Source organism: Vitis riparia, chromosome 16, assembly GCF_004353265.1.
Source record: "Vitis riparia cultivar Riparia Gloire de Montpellier isolate 1030 chromosome 16, EGFV_Vit.rip_1.0, whole genome shotgun sequence".
NCBI classification, from domain to species: domain Eukaryota; kingdom Viridiplantae; phylum Streptophyta; class Magnoliopsida; order Vitales; family Vitaceae; genus Vitis; species Vitis riparia.
This window is the reverse complement of record NC_048446.1, coordinates 20,453,168-20,475,097: the sequence shown is the minus strand read 5'-3', so window position 1 is coordinate 20,475,097 and position 21,930 is coordinate 20,453,168. Positions and strand designations below refer to the sequence as shown.

The 21,930-nt window shown below is 29.9% G+C and overlaps 2 protein-coding genes across 5 annotated transcripts; both read left to right on the top strand.

Moving 5' to 3' along the window:
* The first annotated feature begins 5,625 nt into the window (after positions 1-5,625).
* LOC117933978 (spermine synthase) lies at positions 5,626-13,426 on the top strand. Of its 3 annotated transcripts, none has more exons than XM_034855563.1 (11): positions 5,630-5,818; positions 7,405-7,625; positions 7,770-7,814; positions 8,858-8,934; positions 9,065-9,187; positions 9,929-10,033; positions 10,126-10,198; positions 10,326-10,397; positions 10,697-10,892; positions 11,317-11,446; positions 12,923-13,426. In XM_034855563.1, exons 2-11 carry the CDS (start codon positions 7,436-7,438, stop codon positions 13,019-13,021), a joined length of 1,110 nt encoding a protein of 369 aa, XP_034711454.1. In that variant the 5' UTR covers positions 5,630-5,818; positions 7,405-7,435; the 3' UTR covers positions 13,022-13,426. The 3 variants fall into 3 exon arrangements, with proteins under 3 accessions (XP_034711456.1, XP_034711454.1, XP_034711455.1); XM_034855564.1 differs by lacking the exon at positions 5,630-5,818 and adding an exon at positions 5,851-5,874; XM_034855565.1 differs by lacking the exons at positions 11,317-11,446; positions 12,923-13,426 and adding an exon at positions 10,958-11,153 and having other exon boundaries at positions 5,626-5,818; positions 10,697-10,927.
* A 1,849-nt stretch (positions 13,427-15,275) lies between these two features.
* LOC117934164 (plastidial pyruvate kinase 4, chloroplastic) lies at positions 15,276-21,880 on the top strand. Of its 2 annotated transcripts, none has more exons than XM_034855800.1 (5): positions 15,276-15,392; positions 16,019-16,115; positions 17,494-17,924; positions 18,718-20,367; positions 21,511-21,880. In XM_034855800.1, the coding sequence occupies exons 2-5, from the start codon at positions 16,056-16,058 to the stop codon at positions 21,644-21,646; spliced, it is 2,277 nt and encodes a 758-aa protein (XP_034711691.1). In that variant the 5' UTR covers positions 15,276-15,392; positions 16,019-16,055; the 3' UTR covers positions 21,647-21,880. The 2 variants fall into 2 exon arrangements, with proteins under 2 accessions (XP_034711691.1, XP_034711692.1); XM_034855801.1 differs by lacking the exon at positions 15,276-15,392 and adding an exon at positions 15,422-15,508.
* The last annotated feature ends 50 nt before the right edge of the window (positions 21,881-21,930 follow it).

Genomic DNA, 21,930 nt, shown 5'->3' with positions numbered 1-21,930 from the left:
AAATAGTTTTCTAATTATCAAATATGTGTTCTAGTTTTTATTTATTTATTTATAAAATAGAAAACTGTTCTAAAAAATAGTTATCAAACAAGTCCTTAATTGTCCATAATATTTTAGGATTATTTGTAGTTTGATGTTTGATAAAATTTAATGACTTTGGGAAAACTCTATTGAAATATTATAAAATAAGTCGAAAATCATTAAATTATATTCTTTTACTCATAACTATTAGGTATAAAATGAAAACTCCTTTTCCCTCAAGTTGCTAAGTATGAACATCGGGTGATAATTTTAAGGAAATTTTACATTTAGTAATATAAAATTTAAACTCTTTTTAGTAAATAATGTTAAGGTATTATAATGTTGCTTTTAAGCTTGATAATAGATCATCTAAATGATGATAATCGAATGTAATAAGATTTAACATATTTTCACTAGACATCAATTGATTTTCGGATGAGATGATTAGAATTCGATTTAATAATTAATATTGGAGGAGGGATGATTGAGGCGATGATAGTGTTGCACTTAAGCTCGAGGATAATTCACACGAATGATAACGGTCAAATATCATAAAAGACTCGAATGACAAATATAAATAAGTAATTTCTACCATGGAAACAACATACTTATTACCTCCTTGTTAAAGGAGGTACCTATTGGAGTCTTCATCTTTAGCATTACATACGTATAATAAAATTTAAGTCGTTAAATAAAATACAAATTCACGGGACCTAAAAATGTATACATGACATCACTTTATAACGTATATATTATTGTATACTGTCATTATCTTGGGTAGGAAGAAGTATAGCACTGAATAGGATTTTAATTTTGCATGATAATAGCAGGAGCGTGTGACACTTTAACAAAGAAGTTACATATGTTTCTTGTCATCTTGCAATGTGTCGTTTTCTATAGAGATGAGTTGGAGGTCTTTTAGATTCTCTTTGGTTTGGTAGCTGCCCCAAAAAACCCCCAAGTCATTTTCCAACTAGGGGAAATGTGTTCAAATCTCCACTTCATGGAACCTTTGAAAAGGACCATTCAACCCCCTTTTTTTCCCCAATTTGTAACCCATAGGCCTTGAATCAAAGGACTTAAAAAGAAGACCTCCCTCCACTTACCCACAAGTCACAACCACCCAAAAAAAAAAAAAAAAAAAAAAAAAAAAAAAAAAAAAAAAAAAAAAAAAAGAGGAAAAGTCTAGCCAAAAAGTGAAAGCTTCTTCTAAAAGCAACACGTGAGAAGGGTTGTCTTTATTGAAGGTCTATAATTTTTGGGAGAAATGCTAAGGAAAATGATGTGAAGATTGATTTAGGACACGTTAAAAAATGGTCCATGGAGAGAACTAAAACCTAAAGGCTAAGACCCTCGTTCAAAAATAATTTTTTATTCTTTAAAATCAAAAACAGTTTTTTAATTCAAAAAATACGTTTAATAAAAATTTGACAAAAATAATTTTTTTTATAATTTTTTCTAAAAATGAGTTATTTTTTTAAATAATTTTTGATGTTTTAGTTATTTTTTTATTGAATGTTTTAAGTAATAATAAAAAAATATAAAAAATGCTTATTAAGTAAAGAAAACGGTTTTTTATATTTTAGTATTCAAACGAAATATTGTTTCTCAAAACAATTAAAATTATGAAAAATACTTTAAAAAGTTTTATATTATATATAAATGTATTGTAGTTTGACGGGGCAAATAAGGAAAATTGGTTTTTATATTTTAGTTCCCAAACAAAATATTATTCCTCAAAACAATTAAGAAAAATTTAAATTGTTCTTAAAAAATAATTTTTAAAAATAACTAAAATATAAGGTATTTAAGTTCTATTTAGAAATTATTTTAAAAAATAATTCTAAAAAATAATTTTTAAGAAAAATTTTCAAAACTGTTTTCAAATGTTTTATATAATAAAAGTCTATTTGAAATTTCAAATGTTTTTAACTCGTTTTTAATATTTTTAAACATATTATAAAAATGATTTTTATATCCAATGTTTTATTTTTAATTATTTTATTATAATTATTTTTTAAAACAACTCTAAAAAAAGTGAAAACAATTAAAAGATATTATTTAAAAAAATTCTTATTAAATATTATCAAGAATATAAAATATAAAATAATTTTTTATTATTAAACATATTTTTTTATTTTTTGTTATTGAGAATATAAAATTATTCTAAAAAATAATTGTGAAACAAACTTTTAATTTCATAAAAAATAATAAAAATTGATAATATAATAAAATTTATTTAATGTGAAATTTGTTTCTCATTAAAAATAATAAATTTATTTATTAAAAAACTTTTAATAAATTATAAAGTTATATTATATATTATTTTATAAAATTACCCATAAATAGGAAGATAAGTACAAAGTGGTCAATTTTACAGCAATGATTACAAGGCAATGACCAAAATCATTCAAGAAAAAGCTAAAGTCTTATAAAGGAAAGGTACACAATGGATTCTTACCTCATGCTAGATGGTGTGTTAAAAACAACACTAAAAATTCACCCTGTTGCTGTCATTTTCATGACCTAATGGATAGACTCTCTGTCTTCAAGGTACACCAAACAAAATACTGAAATAGTACCCATGATGTTCTCATCCATCAATTGTGGATTCCACTATGCCTCTACTTTATCAAATTTGAAGGCTTGCTTTAGAAAAAATGCACTACCAAAGGTGAGAAACTAACCACATTTCAGGCACAACATGTCCCCAAAAGATAAATTTTGTGAGCCCATTGTTGTGGCCAAGAGGAATAGTATAAAGTGGACTAATCAAGGTGATTTGAATAATAATAATATTATTATTATTCGGAGTTATCGAATGATAGAAAAGATAGAAGTAAAAATAATTACTATTGGATTAAATTTAGGTTTGAATACCCTGCTTTAAAATATTTTAAATAAATTTGAGAATAATTTTAGGGTCTGTTTGTTTGGTTACTATTTTTTAAAACTGTTTTTTTGATGTTTTGTAAAATAAAAGATCGTTTAGAAACCTAAAATATTTTTAATATTTTTAAATATATTTTAAAAATAACTTTTATGCCTAATATTTTATTTTTAATCATTTTATATGTTTGTATAATTATTTTTTTAAATAACTCTTATAAAACAACTGAAAATAATTAGAAGATGTTTTATCAAAACACCTTATTTTTTTTATTTTTATGAATAGAAAAAAAGAAAATAATTTTTTTTATTCTCGAAAACAGTTACTAAACAAACCCTTAACTATATGGATTAGAAATTACGATTTATGTATTTATCCAAATGCCCTTTGAATCTTTAAACACCATTTTTATCAAGTAAATTTGGTTTTAATGTGGTCAAAGAAAATATATTTTTAAAAATTATTTACCATATAAAGTAATATAATTATACTATGTAACAATGGTGGGTATGCATCAATGGTCAAATCAAAGCCTTATCTTATGTATGAAAGGAACGGATGTGGTTAAAAGCTAGTGAAAAAAAAAACATTACTAAAATAATTTTAATTTTGAATCTTAATAAAATTTGGACATTATTACTACCTCTTAATTGTTTTTTTTATTTATTTATTGTGTTTTGATTTTTAGTGATTTTTTTTAGTTACTTTGAATATATTGGGGAAAGCTCTTCAACAACAAAAATGTTTTTTTTTTTAATTGTAATTTTAAAATTTTATTCCGTAAAGTTTTTTGAACCGCTTAGGTTATGTTTCATTATAGAAAATTTGAAGAAAAATACGAGAGAAAGAAACATTGAGAAAAAGTATAAAGAAATAAAAAATAAAGAAGAAATTATTTTTAAAGTCATTTTTGTTTTGTAAAAAAAAATTGAGGAAAAATATAAAGGAAAAAAATAGAGAGGAAAAGCAAAAGCAAGAAAAATAAAAGAAAATAAAAAATAGATTTAAAGTTAATAAATGGTTTGTATGTGTTATTTTGAATTTATTTTACTTATTATTTTAATCATTTGATATTAAATAATTAAAAAATATATAAGTTTTTTTTATCATATTAATTTTTAGTATGTAGGTATAATTGGCAAATTTGGATGTGTTGGTAAAAGAATTTATGGAAAAAACAATTTTTTATGAAAATTTGTGATTTAAAAAAATAGTAATTAACCCTAAGGGGTAGTTTAGTTGGTTGGGTTTGTTCCCAATGGTCACCAGTTCGAGTCCCCTAAGGGCCACTGGAGGTTTTACCTGGTCCGTGGACATTCACGATTATCAAATATAAAAAAAAAATAGTGAATAATTATTTTATTTAAAATTTTTAATTAATATCAATTAATTTGAAATAAATATATAAGTTTGATTTAAATAAAAACACTAACACAAATCCAAAGACAACAGTTGATTGAATAAAAAAATGTTTATTTTTAAAGGAAAAGTTATAATATAATTAATTAATTTAATAAAATTAATTTTGGTGGCTAAAAAGGGCACATTTTTTGAATGTGTGGAAATTATGTTGCATACTCCCCTAATATTCAAAGATCAAAAGTCAAATTTTGCAATAGGAACATGTCTTATGATGAGAAGAAGAATTCAAAATGACATGTCTAACTAATTAAAATTAATACCAAAGAAAAAAAAATCAAATTAATAATGGGTTTTAATTTATTTTTAGTTTCTTAATGAAAAATATATAAATAATATTTTCCTAATTAAGAAATTAAATTTAATTAATTAATTAATTAAACTACTCTACACAAGTTGATTTCCAATTTTGATGGAGACTTGTCAAAACACATTGTTTTAAACAAGGAGGAGACTTATTATGAAAAGTCATACTTATGGTTTTTTATTAAATAATATAAAAATAAAATATTTAAAAAAATTTTAGGGGCTGTTTGGTGACTGGTTTAAAAAATAATTAAAAAAAAATAGTTTTTGAAAACTGTTATTTGATTTTTGGAAACTTAAAATGCTTTTAACTTGTTTTTAATATTTTAAAAATAAATTTTATATTTAGTATTTTATTTTTAATCATTCCACATGCATAATTATTTTTTAAAAACAATTATAAAAAGATGAGTGAAAATAACAAAAAAAAAAAAACAAAAAAAATTATAAAAAAACATTTTGTTTTCTGTTTTTTAAGAACTAAAAATAAAAAATAATTTTTAATTATCAAATATATTTTTATATTTTTTGTTACGAAGATTAGAAAACTGTTTTCAAATAGTCTTTTAGTGGCTTAGAATATTTTTAACTTATTTTCTATATTTTTAAAAATGAAATTTATATGTAGTGTTTTTATTTTTCATTATTCATCATATTTATTTTATTATTTTAAAAAATAACTCTTAAAAAAAGTAAAAAAAGTAAAAAAGGAAAATAATTATTTTTAATTTCTAAAATTGATAAAAATATTAAAAAATAATAATAATAATCTAGGCCTAATGTAAAATAAAAAGTGGAAAATAACTCTTTTTAATAATTTTATTCTATTGTATTTCATTATTTACAGCATTTTTCCCAAACAAAAAAAAAAAATACAAAAAATAAAAGGCAAAAAGCAGCATCACTACACATCATCTTATCTCCCTCTCTCTCTCTCTCTCTCTCTCTCTCTCTCTCTCTCTTTTTTTTTTTGGAATCTTAAAATTTCAAACTCAAGACTTGAATTCAACTTGGCACTCAAATCTGAGACTATATATAGATGTCTAATTAGCCTTTTCCGCCCAAAGGAGCTGAAAGCCTGTCTCAAACCTCAACAGCGAAGAGAGAAGAGAGAGGAGCCGGAACGAAGACTCTTTGCTTTAGCCTTTCCCTCTTTCTTGCCCAAGTTCGCGTTCCCTTCAGGCAAATTCTCTCTTTCTTTCTCTCTCTCTATAATTTCCTATATGTGACTACTACACGTAAATGATACATGTATGTGTGTGTTAGTGTTTCTTTGGAATCTGCTTGCTTTGGGGCAACTGGGAAGTGCGATTTTTTTTCTCTTTTTGTTTCACTTTTTCGTGAGTTTTAGTGAAGGTTGAGTATTGGGGTTGTAGGGAATTTTCTTCTTTTTTTTAAACCCTAGGGGACTGTTTGGCTACCGGGAAAGCAGTGGGAAAATGAGGGGAATGGTTGGGCCGGAGTGTTTTGGCTGCTTCTGCGGCAGTTTTTGCCTGAGCTATGCAATCATCTGCTTCGTGTCGTCGTGGAAACTGCCAAAACGTTTCTGGCTGCCAATTATAAAAAAGGTTGAGGTTTTTGTTCTAGCTTTTTTTTTTTAGGTTTTTTTTTTTCTTTTGTACAAACCTGTTCTGATTTTCCTTTTCCTTTCGGGATGACGTATAAATGTTTGCCTTCTCTTTTGGCAGTGAAGGAATAAAGGTTTGGAATTCTTGAATCCGATCTTTTTGGGGGAGTTGGTTCCTGTACACTCTGTTTGATTGCTGAGAAAATGTAGGAAGAAATAGTGGAATTTTTGCGTGCTAAAAATTAGTTTTTTTTGGTTGTTTGGGAGTCCGAATTAAAAAATCATCGGTCAATTTTATTTAGTTGATATTCTATTTCTTGGAAATCAAAAAGTTAAAATTTTCTCTTTTCCACTATTTTTCTGGGCGCCCAAACAGGCGGTCAACTTAATGGTTCCTCAATAACATAAAGTACTTGCGTGAGTGAGAATCCAATTATAATTTTTGTGGTTTCTTTAGTTAATCCGTGATTAGTCTGTAAAAATAGATCATCATTTGATTTGATATCAAGTTGCTGAAAAAAATTAATTTTTTATTTGAAGCATTATAGTTTAGATTTTTCTTGTGTATAAAATATAGCACCCCAATATTTTTTTAGTCCATCTTCGTAAGCTATATTTTCCATATTTTAGGGAAGTCTAGTTTTCAAACTCCTTGATTTTATTTATTTTTATTATTTTCTTTCCTTTCTCTTAATGATGAGTTGGTTATGAATTATATAAGCTTTAGTTTAGGACTGAACTTATGAAAATTCTTCAGATTTTATACTTACACTTTACCTTTTCCTGTGTTATGGCTTCATCATGTTATAAGCAGTTTTTGTGTAATTTTGAACTGTTGAAATAATAACTCAGACAAATGATTCAACTGAATTGTGGGTTCTTGAGAAACTGTGGAAAAGAAATAGAGAAGAGATGGTGTGAACATTACTTTTCATTATTTTAATTAATCAATCAAATAGGAGAATGGATTAAAGATGTTTTTTTTTTTTCCTCTTAGGAGCTGACCAGGAGAGTGTTAATAATAATAATAATAATAAAATTTCCTTTTTTGTCCTCAGTTTCCCTGCAACTGAATAGCCTTGGGAAAAAAACATGGCCCATATTTTGATGGGATTTTGAAGTGAAACATTCAATATGATGGCTACTGCCTTTTCTACTATGAGAAACTCCATTCTTCTTATAAATATGCTTTGATTTCTAGAGACTGGAGCCGGAGAAGAAAAAGATAATCTATGGAGGGCGGCGCAGGAAAAGGTTTGGAATGCCCGAAGATTATGGATGGGAAGGCGAGTAATGGGAAGGGTTTGAAGAAGGCCATTCCTTCTTGTTGCCTAAAAGCTAAGGCTTCGGCCCCTGAGAATGATGCAAAATGCCATTCAACTGTTGTTTCTGGGTGGTTCTCAGAACCTCAGTCATGCTCTGGTCATTATCAATTTCTATTTTTGCTTTATTGTTTTTTAATTGATATATTCTACAGAATTTTCCTTGGATTTTATATAAGCATGTCAATTGGTGTAAATGGATCTTTTTTTTAACTTCCTTTCTTCCTTGTCTTTTTTATTCCAGATAAAGCTGGCGATCTGATGTATTTCAACAACCCGATGTGGCCTGGTATATATTATTTTACTGTAGAATATATAACTGTCTGTGATTTTCTTTTACTGTAGAATATAGTATATGCTTTAATACTTTTCACATTAACATTTTTTCCCTTTAAGTTTCCAACTAGCAGCCCTGGCCCCCCTAACTTTTTATACCTGCATTACTGGAGTCTACCTTTTTCTTTCCTCCCATTATGATGATATTATGATTACTTGGTGATTTTTCTGATTGGTTAGACATATTCTGCAACATTTCACAATTGAAAAAAAAACCAATAAACCTCTATCCTTTTGCCCTGTATGCCCCATTTATTTGTTGAGGGAAGGTGTGAAAAGACAAGAAATTAAGGATCTGCTTAACAAACTTTTTGAAAACAGTTATTAAAGAACATTTTTTAAAACACTTTTCATTAAAAATAGTTCTCAATTGTTTTCAAGAACAAAATTTTGTTTGGGAGCTCAAATATGAAAACAATTTTTTCGGCTTATTCTCTATGAATGTACTATACACTTATGTACATTGCAAAAGCAATGTACAAAAACAATTGAAACCACCTTAAATTTGTTCTAAAAAACAATATGTTTACTTGATAAATTCTGAAAAAACTGTTTTCTATCATTTGTCAAATATATTTTCCATTCACAAAAAATAGTTTTCTAACCTAGAACAATTCTCAAACAGGCCTGAAGTATTTGAGTCTTAGATTTTTTATTTTTTGGGAACCAGAAACTGCCATGAGTTGTTCCAAGTAAAACTCTTTGGCTTGGGTCAAGTAAACATAACATTCAAATTTTATCCCTCTTTGTTTTCCTCAATTTTCTTGCAATTGAAATGAAGACTAAGATTTGAAAAATGCTTGAAGGTACATGTTGATGGATGATTGTTTCCTACATGGTTAGAAGGTTAGGTAGCAATCAAAGTAGTTATTCCTTTCTGGATAGATGAAATAGCTTGTTGTACACCTCATATTTACTAGAAAGTAATAACTTGTGTTTTAATCTGTTACTTAAAGTTTACTATTTATGTCTGATACCTTTTTGTGTTCCTTGCAGGAGAAGCACATTCACTGAAAGTTGAAAATATTTTATTCCAGGGAAAGTCTGAGTTTCAAGAGATCCTGGTTTTTGAGGTTCTGCATTCTGAACTCCAAATACTAGTGTTGTTCGAAGCTGACTTAGTTTCCATTTTTTATCTATCTGTCATGTTCTTCTTTTCTTTCTTCTATATTAGCTAGCTAATGCAGATTCTTTTATTTGCAGTCGTCAGCATATGGCAAAGTGCTTGTGCTTGATGGCATTGTTCAGTTGAGCGAGAAAGATGAATGTGCCTATCAGGAGATGATTGCTCACCTTCCCCTTTGTTCAATTGAATCCCCCAAGAGAGTAATTTCACTATTTCCAAGCATTGGAGTTTTATTCCATGTTGTCAATGTCCTTTTGACTTGGATTATATCTTTCTCACAACCATTTTTAATTTGCCATCTTTGCCAATGTTTTACTCTTCATATTGTTTTATATTTTTTTCATTATGGAAAGGTATTTTTATCTAAAACTAATGTGAAATTAGTTCACTTTGCTATTTTTTAGATTTTACAATAAAATAAAGTGAAGAAGCTTTAAGAGAGAAGCAAAATGCTCAAACTTGACCATTTAAATATGTAAGAATTAAAACTTGAGAATCATTCTACCATATCATTTGCACAAAAAACATGATAACATTGAAAATACAATTGCCTGGTGAAGCTCTGGGGTGTAATGTTGCAAATGAATCTGAAGGAATAGTATGCTTATCCTCTTTCCAAACCTGCCTATCATAAATATCCATATTTTTAGTGAAGAGAAAAACAGAAGGAAAATAAACTGAAATGAGATGGATAACAATCACTCTTTGTGGGATATGATTATTTCATTCTTACCTAATTTAAAGTATATTGGAAACTATTATAATTCTTTCAAATTGGGATTTTTTTAATTGCACCCGTATGTATATGTATTATATGGTACCTCATTAATAATAATGATTATATTGCTTGTAGAGTTGGATTTCTTTCTGTCTTAATGCCTTTGCACTAACTTCCCTTCAAGCTGATTGTATACTGGATTTAATTGAAGTACTGGATGCAGGTTCTGGTTGTTGGTGGTGGTGATGGTGGGGTTCTTAGGGAAATTTCTCGCCATAGCTCTGTTGAGCTTATTGATATTTGTGAGATAGATAAGATGGTTATAGATGTAAGTGATGGTGTGATGTACCATTTCATGTTATTAGGTCTTAGCTTGTTCATTGTGATTTAAACCAACTCCCTTCTGTTGTTTATTTGTAGGTGTGTAAGAAGTTTTTCCCACAGTTATACGTTGGGTTTGAAGACCCTCGTGTCCAGCTTCATGTTGGGGATGGTATGTTCATTTTCAAAATAATTTCAAAGAGATCTTACTTTATTCCATGTAACTAGAATAATGACTTCAGCTGCTTTTTTCCAAATCTTGCTGTACCTTCTTGATTTCATTTTCATGATTTTGGCAGCTGTTGAATTTCTTAGACATGTACCTGAAGGGAAGTATGATGCAATTATTGTTGATTCATCAGATCCTGTGGGTATGTCCTTTTCCATAATTTTTCTATTTATTTCTTGGGAAGTTGGGTGTGTATAGTGTGTCCATGAGCAGGGTTGGGGTTGGAATAAAAACTATAGAGAGACTCTGGTGGCCAAATAAGCGTTTCTCAAATTCAGGAAAGATACTGTTATAATACCAAGAAGAGAGAACATCTGAAGGCCTCCTTTTTTCTCATTCTGAACTTTTTATGTCTTCAAGGTGTAATATCCCAATAAGTGGGATTTGTGGCAAATAAGGTAATTATTTACTTCCCTTGTTTGGTTTCTTTTCCTCATTTAGGTCCTGCTCAAGAACTTGTCGAGAGACCCTTTTTTGAGACAACAGCCAGAGCTTTGCGTCCTGGTGGTGTTCTTTGTAACATGGCTGAAAGCATGTGGCTCCACACACATCTTATTCAGGACATGCTTTCTATTTGTCGTGAAACATTCAAGGGTTCGGTCCATTATGCATGGGCAAGTGTTCCTACATATCCAAGGTAATCATGTATTGATCTCTATATATGGCTAATTGCTCTACTAATTTTTTCTCTTTTGTCTATCACCCTTTCCAGAAATGGTAAGGGTGATTTGGAAGATTTTTAACCCTATCAAGTTCCTAGTCCTGCTTATTCTTCAATGTTGTTATGTTCATTGTTGCTTCATACAACTTGATGTAAATGATAGAATGAACTTTTACAAAGTTCTCTTGTTGCCGTGAAGTTGATACTTAAAAATTTGTTTCCTTTTTTAAATATAATTTCTTTTCTGAGGCAAATTTGTACTTGTCATTCAGACGCTGGGTAATTTTTAGATATAATTACTTACAAAATGTTTAGGTTTTTTCTCTCTTTTTTATTGTCTGACTTTTGGCTAACTGTGAAGTCATTCTTATTTGCCGACTGTTTTTCTATTTTTATACAGTGGTGTGATTGGATTTCTATTGTGCTCAACTGAGGGGCCACCTGTGGATTTCTTGCATCCTGTTAACCCGATTGAGAAGTTAGAAGGCAATCTCAAGTGTGGTAGAGAACTTAGGTTTTATAACTCGGAGGTAAGAACCCTGCTCATCTTTCAAATTAGCTTAAATTAATGTGTTATCCCCCTTTTTTTAGCTTGAGTATGGACTTTTAGCTGCTATTTTTATTGGATTCACCAGCAAATCCTTCCTGATTGCTCCTACAGTAGTAAGGCTTAAGTGCTTGATTTTAAAACTCAGGATGTAGTCTCATCCTTGCATCTCCTTTGTTGATGAGAAATTGCTTGGATGCTGTGTTGGTAAGTCATGTGTGCATACCATTTGGTTAATCCAGAACAAATTTAAAATTAGTAGAAAATTTAAACATGCTACTTAATATTTTCAGATTCCTTATGGTTCAACATGTCCATCAAAAAAAGATTTGAAACCTCCATAATTAACTCTAAATTTGGCAATCTACTTCTTCTCAAACTTTTAGTTATGTTTGGTTCCTGCAAATTACAAAGGAAAGGAAAAAGAATGCCAATGAAAATTATTTTTTTTATGTTTGGACAACATGGAAAGATCTGAGGAAGAAAAAAATTGCTAAAGAAAAGAGAGGAATACTGCCAAAAGATTTTCCTCCTCATTTTCCTTTAAAAAGGTGGGGAAAGTTTTGGGAAAATGCATTATTCAATAGTTTATTTGTTTTTCCTCATCTTTTCCATGAAAGACCAAATAAGAGAAAATCCTTTTCTTTTTTAAAAGAGTTCTCATCTTTTTCTTTTCATATATGTGTGGTTCTTGGAAAGTATTAAGAAAAAAAAATGCTAAAGAAAATTATTTTTTTATGTTTTGAATGTCATGGAAAATGTGGAGGAAAAAATACTAAAGAAAAGAGAAACTCCTCTGTATTTTCCTTAGATAAAAGTGAGAAAAATTTGAGCAAAATGCATTCCTCAACAATTTAATTTCATTTCCATTTACTTTTTCTTGCACAACCAAATAAGATAAAAAATTTATAAATTTTACTTACCTTTTTCTCTATATATTCTTCCTTTATATTTTATTTCCTTCAAACATAGCAACCTTCTCTATTTTCATTCTCTCAGAACTTTTCTAGAACCAAACGTAGCCTTAAGGTCTCTCCTGATTGGTTATGGAATTTGGAATTCAAAAGGCCAAAGTTCTAAGTACTTGTAATTGTTGGATAGAATAAACCCAAAAGCTGTTAACTAGATTGGCATATTGGTGCTTTTATATTTTCTCATAAATCTTGTTACAATTGTAAAAAAACCAGATGAGTTATTCCATTCTACTTTAGACAATCCCAAGAGTACTGAGTTTAACTCAATTCAGAAGACGATAACCGAGGAATTCTCCGTGCCCCAATGCAGTATAGCAAATAGGAAATTCATTGATATATCCACTGCTATTGATCATGAATGCTAATGATAATTCCTCAGTTGTTAAATATATGACAGTTCAGTTGTTCTTTGAGAATTCAAGAAACAATTACTTGCAGTCTCAGAAAATGATTCAAGCTTCTTCTTTTTGTGGTTTAATTGACAGATTCACTCGGCTGCTTTTGCATTACCTTCATTTGTGAGGAGGGAGGTGAGCATTCTGCACAATTCTCCAACCCCAGCACAACGAATCTGTGTTTCTTAGCCAACTTTTAGCAGCAGTCCCTATTTTATTTTTAGGATAAAGAAGAACAACACTTCCAGTATGGGAAAATAGCCAATTATCACATAATCATATATATGTAGATGTTTCAACCAAGCTTTGGTCTTGAGGGTTTTGAGAAAATCTAGCATGTAATATGAGCCACTTGCAACATCATTTCTATCATAACAGTTGCCTACCTCACCACTCTCTCTGGTAGTTGTGTGACCTTATATGCTTAATGGCTCATGGGTATTCTCTCTCTCTCTCTCTCTCTCTCTCTCTCTCCCTATATCTATATATGTATATGTAAATGAGAGCCGTCTCTGTTCTGGGAAAACGCAATTTGTGATTGTGTGGGTTGTGTTTGTACTTTCAAGACACTGATAATGAGATTACTTTTTATAATTTTTCTCCATGTTTGATAATTGATTTTGAAAGTGGTTTTTTATTTTTTTGTGGAAAAAAGGAAAATGTGTTTGATAATTAGAAAGCATAAAATAAGATATTTTCAAATAATATTTTAGTTGTTTTTATTTATTTTTTGTGTTTTAAAAAATAATTATACAAGCAAATGATTAAAAATAAAACATTATGAGTTTGTTTAATTGTGCTATTTAAAAATAGTTTTTTGTTTTTCAAAATAGAAAACTGTTTATTGTTTGGATATTGTTTTTGGAAAACAATTTTTAAATACAAAGTGAAATGGATAATTTTTTTTAATAAATAAGTTATTTTTACTAATTTTTTTTTAGAAAAGGAAAGCATTAATCCGTTTGGTTATATTTTTTAAAATTTGTTTTTAAGTTAAAAAATAAAAAATAATTTAAAAAAAAAAGTTTTTGTAGTTTTTCATGGGATACATTTTCTTTCATATTAATTTATCTCGTTCTCTAGAGAGACGTTTGGGCACATGTCCAGCAACGATATCTTTGTCCAGTTCTCATGTCTCTAATCTCTAATAGGACATATGTTTGTTGTTAAAATTTGAATTAATAAAAATGATTTTCTCATACATTATTTATCATGAAAAATAATTTTTATATAAAAGAAAAAAATAATTAAATGAGTTTGAAGATAAATGTAAAATTAATCTTTTAATTTTATTTTATTTTTCTTATTTTTTTCTTCAAATTTCAAACAAAGTGGAAAGAGCACCTTTGAAAATTGATTTTTTTTTTTGTCCCGAAAAATACTAAGAAAAGAAAAAAAATGCAAAGGAAAATGATTTTTTCATATTTGGTTGTACTATGAAAAATATAAAAAAAATTAAATATAATTAAAATTAATTAAAAAATTATATATTTTTAAATTATTTCATCTTTATATTGATGAGTTAAAATAAATAAAATGAGTTTGAAGTAAAAAATAAATAAAAATTTATCAACTTTTAATCTATTTTTTTAATTTTTGTTAACTTTTTCTTTCTTTCTACTTTTTCTTTATATTTTTTTTTTTTTGCATTTTCCTTCAAATTTTTTGGGAACCAAACATAACCTTAATTTTTTTTTTTTTCAAATTTAGAATTATGTTTCATAAATTTTGGGCTAAAAATGGGGTGATTTTCTTGAAAATAAATTTGAATAGAAAAGTGCTTTTTTCACTTCTTAAAAGCTATTAAAATAAGCTCAAGAGAGGGAAAAAAAAAAAAAAAAAAATCAACGTTAAGATTGTAGTGATGATCTATATAAAAAAGCTGGATAACTTTGGGCTTAGTGGAGAGTCTGGAGACTTACTTGAACAGCTGTCCTGTGGAAGCTTCTCCAGAAGCTTCTTCCCTTTGAGCAAAAATCACACCCTCAAATTTCATACGATACAAAAGTAATTATTGAAGTAATAAAATTATAAGCTTTTGGCTCGTTTATAGACCCCACCACCTATTCAAAATAAATAAATAAAAGGAAATATTTGAAAAAGAAAATAGAAAAAAAAATAATTTTAATTATTTTCGACTTTTTTATTATATTTTTTTTCAATAAATCAAATAAAAAAATTATGAGATTTCTTCTTATTTCTTTTTCTTTGACTATTATTTTTCAGACTATAATCTTCAATTAAAATAAAATATATCACATGAATTTTTTTATATAAAAATTAAAAATAATTCCAGAAAAAAAGGGTAAACATCGAGAATTACTCGTCTATTTATTATTTGTCTTTTTTTAAAAAAAATTGACCTTTTAGATTCTGACACGTGTCGAATCTTATTGCATCTAGCATGTGCTGGCCACACTCCCCCTAGTCTCTTTTCACATTTTCCTCTCCTTTCTCGAGAAAATTCTTGCTGTAGAAAAAGGAGAATCGTCTTATCTTCCGAGTTCCAAAAAGCTTCGAGTCTTTCTCGTGCGCCCAAAGGCTTTGAAAATTTGAAAAGGTTCCATTCTTTCCTGTTTCTCTCTCTAGGTTTATCGATTTTAACTCTCTCTCATCTCCTTCTCTCTCTATCATTTTCCGGCAAAGTCCTGCACCGAGAAAATAGAACATTTTCAGGTGAGGCGCTGTGAAATTGTTTGTTGTGATAAAAACAGAGGTTGTAGAGATAAAATGGATGTTCGCAGAATATTTTGCGTGTTGTTTCTTGGATTTTTGCGAGTTATTTGAAAATCGGAAGTTTTTATCTTGTAAATTTAGGGTATTTTTGTTGATAGTTTGGTCTGGATATTGAAATGAAGAATAGATTATGCTTTATCACTTTCTAGTTTCGTTGCTGAAAAATGGAAGTAAGATTTTGCATAGTGTTATGGAATTATGAAAAAACTTTATTCTTTTTGTGATTTATTGAAGTAAAATTAGAAATCATGACTAGTGTAATTTTGATCCACATCTGATTGAGTTTTGGAAATAGCTTCATCTCATAGTCTCTGTTTAATCTGAGTGTTTAATGATTAATGATAGATTTATTGTGCAGTTCTATTTTAGATTTTCCATGACCTTATGCCTATTTTGATAAAAAACTTCACTTTTATATGAACTTTTTGCTTGCTTACCTTCCCTTTGCAGGTCCGTACTGTATATGTTGCTGCATATAGACGTATAGATGGCGCTGGGTATAATTTCAACCTGTGGTGGTGCTAAAGGAAGCACACTTCCTAATCATGTAATTATCCACTTGCTCTAACTCCCGAAGTCATAATACTTGGTTATATTTAAGCGTATGTATATTGTTTTTTGCAAAGAAGTTCTTCGTTTCTGAACCTGTAAACATTTTATATTGTGATCACTGAGTAGGAGTCACCCAGAGCACTGAATTGGGCCTTTAAAAGCTTTAAACCCTGGAGATTATTTCATTTGATGAAAGAAATTTGCGAATTAGCATCTAATTTGAAATCTCGCTCTCTTTTGGTGTCCAGATTGGGAAAGGTTAGGAGATCCTCAAAACAAGCTGGTTCTAGCTCCCTTTTAATAACCTGATACGCTTTTTATAATACTATATTTTCTGCCATCTCCCATTTCCGCTTTTCTTTTCTTCCTAGTTATCTGTCTATTGGGCTTGTTTCTTTACTGATTTTTTAATTGATTTTTATACTCTTACTTAGAAAAATCTACTACATCTAAGATATGCATGCATTTGTATGCATATCTGATGAGAAATCTACTACATCTAAGATATGCATGCATTTGTATGCATATCTGATGAGGATGAATCTCTAAGATATATATCAAGAAAGGGAATTTGTATAAGTTGTAATTAAAGTAGATTAGTATTACTTAGAATAAAATTAGGATTAATATTAGTTGGAGTTAAATTAGAATTTATATTAATTAGGATTAAATTAGGTTTAGTATTTGTTGGAGTGATTAACTAGTTAGATTATAAGATAATTAGAATTAGAGTCATAATAAGTTATTAGAATCCTAATAGACTTTGGATTTCAATTAGAATTTATATTAATTGGGATTAAATTAGGATTAGTATTTGTTGGAGTCAAATTAGGATCAACTAATTAGGTTATATGATAATTAGAATTAGAGTCATAATAGATTATTAGAATCCTAATAGACTTTGGATTTCTTAGAGACGCCTATAAATAAGACTAATCAATGCATATAAAAAAGATGAATTGATTGACATTAATAATGTTATATTTTTTTCATTGTAATTGTTGCAACTCTCCATTGAGACTTTCAAGGTTTTCCATCTTTTCTTCTTTCTCTTTATTTTTCTTTACCATAAACTTTATTCTTTGTTTCTTTCCTTACACCCTAAAAACAAAACCCTAACCCATCTACTTTTAAGTGTAGGCAACCATCTTAGGGTTGTCCTATATTAATATCGATCAATTTTTTTAAATCTAATAAGTGATTGTTGGACAATCCATGTGAATTGCCATAGTTCAGTTGATATGAGACAAGTTAGGAGTTTATTATTTAGCTATAATATTTTTATTTTGGATTTAGGAACTATGAAGTTGAGGCTAATCAGAAGTTCTAGTTCTATTTACATTAGGCATAACTCATCTTCATCTGTTTTTCAGGCCATTCGAACAGCTAATCTCTCACATTCTAGCTCTTTCATGCCAAGTGGGAATGTCGGAGCTCTTCAGTTTAGACTAAAAGTAAAAAATTCAGTTTTTAGGTATCAAATCTTTCCACTATTCATGAAAGAGAAGGGGAGCCTAACCCCAAGGACTTTAGTTTTTGCTGCGCAAAAAGAAAGTGATGAATCTGAGAGTGGCAGTTCTCAGTCTTGCATTGAAGATCAAATGCATATGGCCCCGGAATATAATGATGGTTCTAGGGATCCAGATGTGGAAGTTGCTTCCATCACGCTCTCAGAGGCAGATCTCTCTCAAAGTGCTGTGCAGCTGGGAAACCAAGGGAACCTTCTTGACAAACTAAAGGCTGTTCACTTGCATATATTGGCAATGGAACAATGGAATGCTTCCCGAATTAAATTATGCCACAGGTATATTTAATTTCGTTCTAACAGTTTAACAATTTAAATTTTATACCGATATTCTTTTTTGTACTGTTCTTATTGAACAAATTCATTTTTCTATCTTGGTAAATCTTTTTTTCTGGGATATGTGAACTACTTATCCTGGCTTCTTCCCCCAGTTAATGACATCATGAACCATCCAAAATGGAAATTATATAATATGTTAAATGAAATTTTTGCATCATGTATTAAAATTGATGCCTACTTATCCATCATATGATCTAATTATATGCTATGTGACATTGATTCGGATTATTTGGTTGATTGTCCATCTTGTTGTCTATATTTTGCAGCTTCAAACTCGCCATTCTATTCACATCTATTTGTAGTAATCTATGCACTCTTAATTTATTTTTCATTTTAATAAACTGAATTAGTGTTTGCCAGTTTGAATATTATTTATGAAAGTGATCACTAGTCTATGGTTTATGAATCGTCTTCAGAAATGAATATTTCCTTTGCTGTTAGCCAGGTATTTTCTTTAGTATCTTGTAGAAAATTCGGTATCCTTAGTTTGGGTAGTTGAAAACTCATTGATATCTTTTCTTAGAAAAGTTACTGTTAATAACGGTTCAAGATCATTCCTATCAAAAAAAAAAAAAAAAAAATAGTTCAAGATCATTTGATTGCAGAAATGCTGGGATGAGTTGAAAATGTTTTCATGTTTCTCAGAACCAAAGCCAAGCTTAGTTTTTCTTGTACCTTTCTAGCATTTCACTTTGGGAGCACTTTCTAATATGCCATGTTTCTATCTTAGCAGAAATTACATGGCAAGTGCTACAAACTTAATCCATTACCTGGCATTGAAATGCCTTGATGTTGAGCAGCTCAAAGAAGATCTTTCATCTGTAGGTCTTCTGAATTTGGAAACCATCAATCCATGTGTCATTGCAAATCTCACTGCTGGCATCCAGATGTTGGAAAACCTGAAATCTTACCCTCTGAACATCAAAGATAATGCTTGTGGAGAAATTTCCAATAAAAAAAGTTTGGACAAACAAAAGAAAGGGGAATTTATCATAGATACAATGAGGAAGAAAGCATCCTCCAATATGAAGATATTATTGGGCCCACTTGCAGATGAAAGAACTGCTCATATCATGGTAACAGTTGGGCAAGAAGTGACTGAGAATGAAACACTTATAACTGATATACTCAAGAGTGGGGCCACCATTATTAGGATTAATTGCGCACATGGAAACCCGAGCATCTGGAGTGAAATAATCAGAAGGGTGAGAAGAAGCTCTCAGATGCTGGAGAAGCCATGTCGAATTCTCATGGACTTGGCTGGACCAAAGCTACGGACAGGCAACATGAAGGCTGGTCCATGTGTGATTAAAATCTCTCCTAAGAAGAATGCTTGTGGAGATATAATGCTACCTGCTCAAGTTTGGTTATGTCACAAAGGAGCAAATCCCCCTGCTGGGCATATATCCCCTGATGCAATTCTATCTATAGATGGCCAAAAATTTCTCAATAAGCTTCAGTTGGGTGATACTGTGAGATTCCGTGATGCAAGAGGAAAAAAAAGGACACTGAAGATTTGTAATAGATTTCCTGTCTTTGCTGGTACTGCATTCATGGCCGAGTGCAACAGGACTGCTTATGTTCAGTCAGGAACTGGACTGTACATTAAGGGACAGAAACACAAGTCCTCTGTTGGAGAAGTGGTGGACGTTCCCGCTGTTGAGCAGTTTGTCAGATTAAGAGTTGGAGACTTGCTGATCATATCACTAGATAGCTCAATCAAACAGGATGAGCTGACTCAACCTACAGTTGATGCTTATAGGGTAACTTGTCCATCTAGTGTTCTTTTTGATTCAGTCAAACCAGGCGAGCCCATTGCTTTTGATGATGGGAAGATTTGGGGTGTAATCCAAGGAACAAGTGCTTCAGAGATTATTGTATCAATCACTCATGCAAGTCCAAGAGGCACTAAACTTGGTGCAGAGAAATCAATCAACATCCCGGAGAGCAATATCAGGTTTGAAGGCCTCACTACAAAGGATCTCATGGATCTTGAATTTGTTGCTGCTCATGCTGACATGGTGGGAATTTCATTCATCCGAGACGTTCGTGACATTGTTGTGCTTCGTGCAGAGCTGGAGAAGAGGAAGCTTCACAACCTAGGAATTGTGTTAAAGATTGAAACAAGCAGTGGGTTTGATAAACTGCCTCTCTTACTGTTGGAGGCAATGAAATCACCAAATCCCTTGGGAGTTATGATCGCCAGAGGAGATCTTGCAGTGGAGTGCGGTTGGGAAAGGTTGGGGGATATACAGGAAGAAATTCTATCGATTTGTAGTGCTGCCCATGTACCAGTCATTTGGGCTACTCAGGTTCTTGAGTCGCTTGTCAAGTCTGGCGTGCCTACTAGAGCTGAACTTACAGATGTGGCCAATGGAAGAAGGTAACTGACCAAACTAGATACTCTTTCCTGATTATTTTATTTATTTTTTAGAGAATGTCTTTGCAAAATTTAATGCTTGTTTCCGTAACCATCTTTATGCATTGCTTCTCACTTTGGAGCATCTTAGAAAATTTAAGATTATGTTTGGTTCTTAGAAAATATTAAAGAAAGAAAAAAATGTGAAGAAAAATGATTTTTCTATGCTTGATTATACTACGGAAAATATCAAGAAAAATAAAATATAATTAAAATTAGTTAGTAATTTATGTATTTTCAAATTATTTAATACTTATATAAAAGAGTTAAAATAAGTAAAATGAGTTTAAAGTAGTATATAGAGATCATTTATTGACTTTAAATCTATTTTTTAGTTTCCTCGGGGAAAAAAAAATAAAGCCAAAATGTATCAATTAGAGGCCAATTATGATGATAGGCAAAGCTCTTTCTTTAGTCTCTATCATATCCCCTCCTACTAGTTGACTAGAGGATGTCACAATTATGATGCTAGGCGGTAAATAGGCTATGTTTGGTTCCCGAAAAAATTGTGGGAAAAAAATAAAAAGAGAGAAAAAGTAGAAGGAAAGAAAAAGTAAAGGAAAATAAAAAATAAATTTAAAGTTGACACGAAATATGAGATGAAAAATAATAAATTCTGTCTATTAGATTGATTATACACATAGTAATATAATAGGAAAATAATTCTCCTATTTTATTTACAGTTCAACAAAAGTCAATAAATTATCTGTATGTACTATTTTAAATTCATTTAACTTATTTTAACTATTTTATATAAATATTAGATAATTAAAAATGCGTAAATTTCTAACTACTTTTAATTGTATTTTATTTTTTTTATCAAATATGAAAAAATTATTTTCCTTGTTTTTTTTTTCTTATTACTCTCTGAGAACCAAATATAACCTTTTTTTTTCCTGGAATCAGCATAATTCCATAATTGGAAAGGTGTTTCTCCATGCATGTTTAGATAGTAATTGTCAACTCCCATGGTCCCATGCATCACCATCAATATCAAATGCCCACCACCATTGTTTCTAATTCTGTCTTAACAGCTAATGATCCTGGTTTTCACAAACAAAATAAACTGCAAGATGGATTAACTCTCACCCCACTTTGCTTTGACAGGGCAAGTTGCATCATGTTAAACAAAGGCAAGCACATTGTGGATGCAGTTTCTACTTTGGATATCATCCTGCAAGGCAAGTCCACAAAGATGAAAGCAGAGCTCAAGCCTCTTGTACTATCTAGCCACCTGTTTTAATGCCAGTCCGCTTCTTAATCTCCAGCGATTAATTTCCTTGTAGAACGTTAAGCGGCTTTCTTGAAATATTTGCAACATTTCAGTACATGAGAATTGCCATCAGAGGTCCTGTAAATATTATTTGCTTGAAAAGGGTAATATAATTTGTTTTGTAGTTGCATTCGTTTTATAATTCCTGTCTTGGATTGGTTCAAGGCAAGTTTCCCAGGAGCCATCAGCTTTTCTGGAGAGAAATTGGGTCATTGTTTGGCACATAGGAAAAAAAAAATGGCTATGTACGTGAG